Source organism: Nestor notabilis, unplaced genomic scaffold (genome assembly GCF_000696875.1).
Source record: "Nestor notabilis isolate BGI_N333 unplaced genomic scaffold, ASM69687v1 scaffold5263, whole genome shotgun sequence".
Lineage (NCBI taxonomy): Eukaryota > Metazoa > Chordata > Aves > Psittaciformes > Psittacidae > Nestor > Nestor notabilis.
In genome coordinates this window covers 15,057-24,104 of record NW_009920452.1, presented here as the reverse complement: position 1 = coordinate 24,104, position 9,048 = coordinate 15,057, and the positions used below count along the sequence as shown (strand labels likewise).

Here is a 9,048-nt window from a genome sequence, read left to right as displayed (position 1 = left end):
TCTCTCTCTTCCCCTACCCTCAACCCCCTCCCTGTGAAGGCACACAGAGCACTATGTCACTGGCCTCCTGGTTCCGGTGGAATGAGCCCCCAAGCCGCATTTCCCAGAAGAACCCCACGGAAATGGTGGTGGAGACGCTCATGATGGAGCTGAGCTGGCAGACCAAGCAGGCAGAGAAGCAGCAGCGAGAGCGGGAGAATGAGTATCGCAAGATCAAGACTGGGGTGGACTACGGCTGGCTGGTCAGCTATCCAAAGCAGAGCTATGATATCAGCCCAGGAGAACGCCTGCAGCTGGAGGATATGTGTACCAAAATCCACCCTTCCTACTGTGGGCCTGTCATACTCAGGTACAGTAAAAAATGTGCTGATACAGACCTTTCCTTTCCCCCTCTCCTCTTTCTGATATGTGAGCAGGGAGGGAGAGTGGCTCAAACCAACAGAAGCAAACCTTGTCATCTTGTATTGTAAGTCATGCTGGGACAGGGTCTCTGTGGAAGAAGAGAAATCTAATGTTTTAAGATAGTTTAATGTGGTGTCATTTCCAACATTTAGTTACTAAATGCCGTTTGCCCCTGAGACTGGCTTGAGTACTACCATTCAACTATTGTGATGGCCTTTGCTTCAGTCTTTAGAATCCATAGAATAATTGAGGTTTAAAGGGACTTCTGGAGATACATGCTTCAACCTCCTACTCAAAGTAGGGCCAACTTCAAAGTTAGATCAGGTTGCTCAGGGCTTTGTGCTGTCTATTGTTGAATATCTCTGAGGGTGGAGATAACCACAGCCTCTGAACAACCTGCTCTGGTGTTTATCCACTGGGATTGGAGCCTTCCTTCCTTGGTTTAAGCTGTCCAGCCAGGTCTATTGAGGCATTTATCCCCAGTGTCCAGACTAGCCAAAAGGTGCTATTGTGTTTTTCAGCCTGTGAGCCAGGTATTCCCAGAGAAAGGAGGGATTGCTTGCTTCTCCCTCCCACTCCTTCCCTCCACACCCTTCATGTCGAGTAGGAAGCAGGTGGGGCGTGCAGTTGGCTTGAACAACTAGGTGGTACTTCTGCCTTCTGCACTGTACATATAGATACAGCCTCTTGGACTTGTTGAGCCTTTCAAGTGCTAGATACAGGTTTGCTGCTGGTCAGCTGAGTAACCTTCAGTGAAAATGTCTTCAGAAATAGATAGAAGCCTGCTCTAGCACCTGAGCTGGGGGGAGGAAGGAGACTCTTCCTCTGGGGGAGGTGTTTGAAGTTAAATCTTCCCCCTGAGCACAGCGCAGTCCACCTTAGCCAAAGCCAAGACGTGAAATGGGCCTGTATAATCCACTTCCCCTGTTGCAACATATTCTTCAGCTGGGATTAGAAAGAAAATAGTCCTGGCAGGCTGTATACAAAGGGATTCTCAACACCCTGCAGTCTCTCTCTGCATATGCTGGCACCCATTTTCTCTTGAACAAATGAATCTAGAGCTCCTGAATTACAACTGGTAGAGGGCTGGAAATAGCTGGTCCTTTGTCTTACAGTGGAGGCCAAAGCTACCTTACAGAGGGATGCCAAAGCTACCTCTCTAGCCCTCCTGCCCTGGGGCTGAACCTTGGAGGCAAGCTGGCACAGGGCTTTGGCTCTTGCAAAGGCTGTCATTGTGGCAGAATAGGAAATTTGGGCTCATTCAGTGGCCAGGTTCTCCCCAGTGGAAGTTTGCTGGGAACAGCAGCTGCCTTGTATTTGTCTAACTCCAGGCTATGCTGTAAATAAGCCACTTCAAAGCCCTTGGGATTCAGAGTTATTTTCACCCTCCCCAGGGCTGCTGAGCAAGGGCTGTCTGGAAAACAGGTTATTTCCATGAGAGCAGGCTTCAGACATGGGAGCTGGGAGGCCCCAGGGTTCATCAGCTCCTTCAGAAAACAGTATTAGACTGAGCCATCTGCAACTTGCTCCTGCTTTGCTCATGCAAAGATGTGTGGTCATGCAAGATGTGTGATTTCAGTGCAGCTTGTACTGATTGTTCAGGATTCAGCATACTGCTGACAGTAGATAAACACACTCAGCAACATTGGTGGGCTCTGTGTGGGCATGATTGAAAAAGGATAAAACCATCCTCCTAAAATCCTCTTAGAAATTGCTATTATAGGCTATCATAAATTGTATTACAGTGTGGTCCAAGAAGTTTTGTTTGTTCCATACTATGGTTAGCAGAGCCACATTAAATAAATGAGACTTGCATAACATTTGTTGGTTCAATTCCCTGATTGAGAAGGGAATGTCATAGCCACAAAAACAGCAGAACTGGATTGGGTCAAAGGTCTGTTTGATCTGGTGTGCAGTCTGGAGATAGTGCCAGTAGCATCAGCGTAAGTAAAAGAGAACAGGGCAAGCAAATACAACACTGTGGACAAATACAGTATCTTGTATATAGCCTCCAGTGGAGACTTTTGGAGCCAGAAGCAGCCCTTCTGTCCATACGTGCCCTACATGACCTTTTTCTTTCAGTAGTTTGCTTAGGTCGTGGGGGTTTGCTTTTCTTGGTTTTGAACACATGTACATTTTAGCATTTGTGGCACCCCATGGCAGAGTTCTACATCTGCACTACAACTCTGCTGTAAAAAACTGTATTTTGCTTGTCTTAAACTAGTATGGACTAGTTGTATTCGATAATCCCTTCATCTTGGGTTGGAAATGTGAACAGTTGACCCTTCTTCTGCCTTTTCACCCTGAGCCCTGTGGTTCAGAAATCTTCATTGCTGGTGCGGATTAAAATTAAAAAGGATGGGGCTTGCCATATGCTAGGAGCTGAAAATGCACAGGAGGAAGAAGGAGCGTGCAATCTAACTAAAAGACAGCCAGAACTGGATAAATTCTCTTCTCAGACAGTGAGATAACATGGGGATTTTAATAACTTCCCCAAAACTGCCCAAGATCAGTATAATAGGAATTCAACTGAAATCGTCACATTTCCAGTGTAGCACTTTAATCACAAGGTTATTGCACTGCTGATGTTTCCTCTTGAATACTATGTAACTTTCTAACTTTAAGGAAAATCTTCCACTTAAAGATCTATGAGCTTGCATTTGGGAATTCAAATGCAGAGCATGTACTTTACTGAAGCCCTTGGTTCTGGCTGAAATAATGAGCTGGATCCTTCCCCTTCCAGCTTGGACATCTGAATAGTGAAATCCTTTCTGATGTACTTGACAAGCAGGTAATACTTCAATCCCACAAGTGGCATGCACATTGTAAGGCTGCGGAGTTTGTTTCATTTGCGTCACACACAGTCTCCTTCTTTGTGAGGTTATGAGCCCAGAGTAAAAACCAGAACAAAACATTTTGTGTGCCTTTATTCTTAAAGGTCTTCTAAATGCTTATGCAAGTTGTCCTTTTCTGTGGCTACAGTCACGTCTGCTGGGAAGCAGAGTTTCTGTGAGTTTGTTCCTTTAGGTGTGGACAAGGCTGGAAAGGAGCACTTCTTAAATGGGAGGGATTTCCTTTCAGATCCAGTTTGCCTGGTTTTGTATTTCAGGTCAATAGAAACTTTTTAAGTCACTTGAAATTCTGGAAGGATTCAAGTATACTGCAAATACCATCAGGTACCTGGAGACTCTGATTCACCTCACACAAATGAAGCTATTGCAATCAGGTGTAAATTAGCTTTAGGTTACTGGGTTGAAGATCACAGACTAGATTTAAAATGAAATCCTGGAGCCATCTGAAGGAAGTGCCAGTGATTTTTGGCGAGACCCTTGCTACCTAACTGCCATGGTTAAACTGAACAAGTAGACTAGCAGCTTGCTAATACAGAATGCTAGGTTTTTGCCATCCTTACTCAGCTTTAGCTCTCATCGGGGCTGTTTCATTTCTTTCAGTTTCAGCAAAAGTGAAACAGTAAAATCCTAGTATGGAAAAGTAAACCTGCATTTTGGTTGCCTGAGATGTTACTACTACTGCAAGCCAAGGACTGTAATTTCCTAGGGGTTGTGTATAGCTGAAGTGGACTTCCTAGTATGCTTGAATGTAAGACAAATGCCTAAAACCAGATGTGGGTTTATTCACTATTATGAGCTTAAGTTTGAGGTGATGAGAGTTAGTGAATACCCTGGTCCTTTGGGAGTCAAGTAGCCTTCTCTAGCAAAGCTCTTCATAGCTTTACAATATAACCAGAATCCCTGCTCAAAATACAGATTCAGGAGTCAGCAGCTAATTATTAGCACTAAGCAGACCATGTTTTCTTTGAGTGACTAAATCCACTTAGAGCTCCTAGTTCAGACAGGCACTCAGGAGTACACTGAACTATAAGCATATTGTTTAAGTCCATGGACTTCCACTGGATTTAGGAGTTTTAAAGTTCAGGCTGTACTTAGGAAACCTCCTGAACTGGGGACCTACAGAATAACACGGGCAGGTGACAGTGCTTTACAAAAGCAGTGCCAGTATGAGCCAAGTGCTGTCAGGTTCCTCAGATCTACTGGCTGTATAAGGAGATGGAATGCTCACAACGTAAAGAACAAATTTGTTTGAACTGTGATTAAAACACAGCCTGAAGTGGGGAACGTGCTCATCCCTGTGTGTGTGTATCCATGCTCTCCAGGCTGCTTTGGTGGTTCAAGGTGAGTTTTGTTGACAGTCACATCTAAGACTCTGAGACTTGCATAACGTGTTAGAGATTGGCTACCAGTAGTATCATCACTTGTTTCACAAATAAGATAGATAGGTATACTTTTCTGATGAATAAGGAAACCATGTTGAGGGATTTCTAGATACAGATGTGCAGCTGCCTACCCTGGAACTAGTCCATGCAAAAGTGTAAGGTTGTTAACCTGTGCTAGAAGATAGGTGAGCCTTGTGCAATTTTTTCTGCTTAATTCCACTGAGCAGCTTCGCGTGGAGTTTGTTTTCCAGGATACAAGCCCATATTCCTTGATTCCAGTGGTTTTATTGTTGTTATCCATTGCGTGTTTTGTGCAGAGAGCAGATTGCTTGATCATCCAGAACATCAACTGGGTTTTGTTGGTAACTGGGGAGGATGGCTTCAATCCTGCGTAGGTGGCTACAGCAAACCATCTACTTCCTGACACACAGACTGGTTTAGCTAGACCTCACCCCCTCATAACCTGTCCATCTTTTCTGCTGATAAATAATTGTGGCATGCACACCTATTGGACTTCATGCATGGGCTGCTCCTTACACAGACATGCTGGTACTGAAGTTAGGTGGGCATTAATAAAGGGGTGAAGTTAGTTCATCCTGTTGGGTGGGAGGAAAGGGCCCCCTTTCCCTTCTCCATCTGAATGAGTGTGGCTTTTCTCTGGGCAACTGGCAGACAGTCTGTTGGATCACCTTCTCTTTGTCTCTTAGGCCTGCTCAAATCCATGTGAAATAGTTCTTGTGTTGGTCCTGAAAAGTCAGAGGTAAATCTTAACAGCAAAACCAGTTCTTGCTGCCCTGGCTAAGGAGAATGCAAACAGGCAGAGAGCTATAATGGTGGAAAGCTGATTTTAGAGAACTATTTCAGCTAGCTTGGTTGGGAGTATTATTAGCAACACAGGGCATTAACATTAGAGCTCTGTGCTCAGGGGGTAAATTTGCCATTGTACCACCCATTTTCCCTCTTGTTCCCAGAGCCACTCAGTGGTCCAGTAACAGACTGACACATGGTGCTACCTGCTCTGGAGCCACAGTCCAGCAGCATCTCACCCAGCTCTAAAACTGGAGGCAGCGATGAGGCCTTTTGGGTGCACAATTGCCAGTGCAAAAGAAGAGGATGTACTGATATAGATACAACATGACAGCACCTCTCTTTAAAATACACATGGAGATAAAATAATGGAATGACTCATTCAGTTCACCTCTGCAGTAAAAACCCTTTGAAGGTGCTCTTCTCAGTAGAATTATAAGGTTGTGAAGACCTGGGTTTCGATGGACTCATCTGTCTGTGCCTCTGTACAGGATAAAGGGAAAAGTGTATTTATTGTGGAAACTGTATTTTTGGCTCTTGGATAATGCAACTCAAGTGCCTCCTCAGCAGAAAGGATGTTTGCCATGTACAGCAAATCCCTCTTACTGCTGTTATGTGGTAACCCTCAGCAAGACCAAGTCTCTTGCTCTTACCGGCTATGCACAACTCAGTTTAGCAGCATTGTGTAGGTACTTCCATACCAATGTGAACTACAGTGCCTAGGAGGCTTTTTGGACCCAAATGTTCCACATTTAGGGTTGGGTTTTTTTGGAGGGGGTGGAGGAGGGAGAGCAGGAATTCAACAACTGAAATGGTTAAGGAACCTCTTGGTGACTTTGTTGGGTTTTGTGTCAAACTCCCCTAGCTTGACCCTGCAAGGGCCTGAAGCTTCTGCTGGAACAGATTTCCATCAGCATGCACTAGTGGTGTCCCCACTGCTGTACACGTGGCTGCCAATACTTGCTGTGACAGAAGCATGCTGAAATACCTGGGATACAGCATGATGTTAAGATGTGTCCCCAGTACCAGGCCTCCACAGGAAGAGTCAAAAGGCATAAATGTACACAGAGGCTTTTTGGTTTAACAGTGGTTTTCTTTTGTCCTTATTATTTTGGGTACCCTTTGATACACCATTAAGCAGTGCACTTCCATAATGCACTAAACTCCCTGTTAGGTTCCTAAGGCTTTTAAAGAAAACAATTGGCAAGATCTTGTTCTATCAGCTTCTGCTGTATTAGGCTTATTTGAATGCAATCCTACTGTTTTCCATCCTCAGTCAGTTCTGTTGGAGAAAAGGTATCAAAATGCTTACAGACCATTTAGCTTCCACTAAGTACAAATACCTGTACTTCAGCAAAGGATTACTTCAGCTCTGTGTCTACTTGTAGATAAAATTTTTATGTTAAGAAGAACTTTTTTTATTACAGGAGTAGCCATATTACCATCTGCCATAAATGCATACTACTATGGAGCAACTAGAATATCTGTATGACCAGTGTGTGAGTGCTGGGAGTGGATCCCACACTCTCCAGGCTGAGGACCCAATTTCCCAACAAGGTGTCAGGAATGGTATGTTCTCTTCTTGGCTCAGCCAGTGACCCACTCAGTGACTTCAAGAAAACTATCCTGCTCTGCATCTCCCCTTCCTCACCTGCAAAATAGACAGTGGGACTTCTTCGCTTCCCTGGCATTAAGCTAGCTTAATAAACATCAAACATTTTGAGCTCTTTCCTGAGCAGGCACTGGAGTAATTCACATTTGTCTACTTAGATACAGCATCATGCTGTCAGTCAAGCTGAGCTGGTCCATTCTCTTGCAGAAATCCATAGGAAGATGAAATGCTACTTCAATGCATTTTGGGAGACTACCAAACATAACAGACGTTTACAGGAATTTTGTTTGTCTCATGGCCATTGGGGAATGAGAATTGGAAACAAGGGAAGTCTAGTGGGACTCTCCCTGGTTTATCCCAGCTTCTGGTAAGCAGCAGTTCAGGGATGACTTGAGCAGGGATTTGCATTTGGATAATCACGTTTAAGCAGCAGCAATGGGGACATTTTCCACAAACTTGCTTAATCATTTTGATTCTTAAGCTATTGATAGCACTGAGTTCTGATTTAATAGGTGGTGTGTGAAAAGAGTACTTCCTTCTGTTTCGAACTTGCCACCTTCCAGCTTTGTTTGGTGCTCCCTATTATTTCTTGTGCTTACGAGAAACAGTGATTCATTGCTTCCTTACATCCTCTGTGATTTTAGAGACCTTGAGCACATCTTCATGGCCCCTCCCTGTTGTTGTTCCCTTTGGTCCAGGGAGTCCCATTCTGCAGGAGAGTGCAAGTTCCAAGCCTAGCACAGTGACTTGGCAGCAACCTGTCATTGGATGGTTTTAATCAAAGCTGTGCCTTGACTGTGCTTGCAGATTCCGGCAGCTCATTGCTGAATATGAACCAGAAGTGCAGGAAGTATCCCGGCTCTTCCGCTCTGCCCTGCAGGAAGCTGCTGAGAAGATCAAAGAAGAGGAAGAGGCCAAGAAGCTTGCCAGGCAATGGAACACAAAGAACAAAACCAGCCTCTCCTTAACAACATTTAAATCCCGGTCCAGGATTTCCCCATTCATCAGTGACATCAAGACCATCTCCGAGGATGTGGAACGGGGCACCCAGCCCACCAGGAGGGTTTGGAGCATGCCAGAATTTCGGAATGCCAAGGATTACTGACTCTATGTTGAATAAGGTTTTTAGATCTTTCAAAATCCCAGTTAACTCTTTTCTAGCTCTACTGTTTCTCCTTTGTTCCTTCTCCCTGCCTGTCTCTTCTCTTGGAAGCTGTGTCCATAGTAACTGCTGCTGATGCCCACGGTGTGTGACACAATTTATTACCAAACATGCTAGCCTTTCCTTTAATTTAGTAGCTAATCAGTAACCTTCCGGGCAAGGCTCACTGACTGTCCTCTTTTTCTGGCTGCTTTCTTGTGGAAAACAAATGACTTTGCAATGTCTGTCTTCTCCCTTTCCCCCCCCCCCCCCCCACCCTGGATGAACCCCCTTCCCCCCCCCCCTCCCCAGCCTGGATGTAGTTATCTAGAAAAGCTTTTGGCACAAGCAAGTGAGAGCTGCTGGCTGGACCAATCTTGCTGAAAGCAAGACAGCCACTTAAATGAGTAAGGCTTGCGGGATCAGGCCTGTAAGTTAAAGCTACTATCTGATTTGGAACTGAACTTCCTTTTCCAACTAATAACCTTCCCCAGTGCTACCCAAAACTTCACAGGTAACCTCAGCACTGCTTTTGATCAGCTTTTTGCTGACAACTTACAATCCAACCTGAGCAGAAACAGACCCCAAGGTTTTTGAGATGAAAGACCAATATTATTGCACAGCAACGAGCTCATGCATGCTCAGGTTTCTTGGGTATTTCCTCTTTTGTGCAGGCAGAACCCCCTGAACCTTGCACCTGCAGAGCAGATAGAAAGGTAACAACCTGCTGTGTAGATACACAGGCAGATACATCAGTGCTGTGTCTAATGCTGTTCTTAGTCCCCTGTGTTCTGTGTTGCTGAGGTAAGTGCTCCATGCCACATCCCAGGAATAAGGTAGTGGGCTGGTATT

The 9,048-nt window shown here is 44.9% G+C and overlaps 1 protein-coding gene across 1 annotated transcript; it reads left to right on the top strand.

Moving 5' to 3' along the window:
- Window positions 1-40: 40 nt before the first annotated feature.
- Window positions 41-8,160, top strand: RD3 (retinal degeneration 3). The gene is made up of 2 exons (XM_010010669.1): window positions 41-349; window positions 7,863-8,160. Exons 1-2 carry the CDS (start codon window positions 54-56, stop codon window positions 8,158-8,160), a joined length of 594 nt encoding a protein of 197 aa, XP_010008971.1. The 5' UTR covers window positions 41-53.
- Window positions 8,161-9,048: the final 888 nt, after the last annotated feature.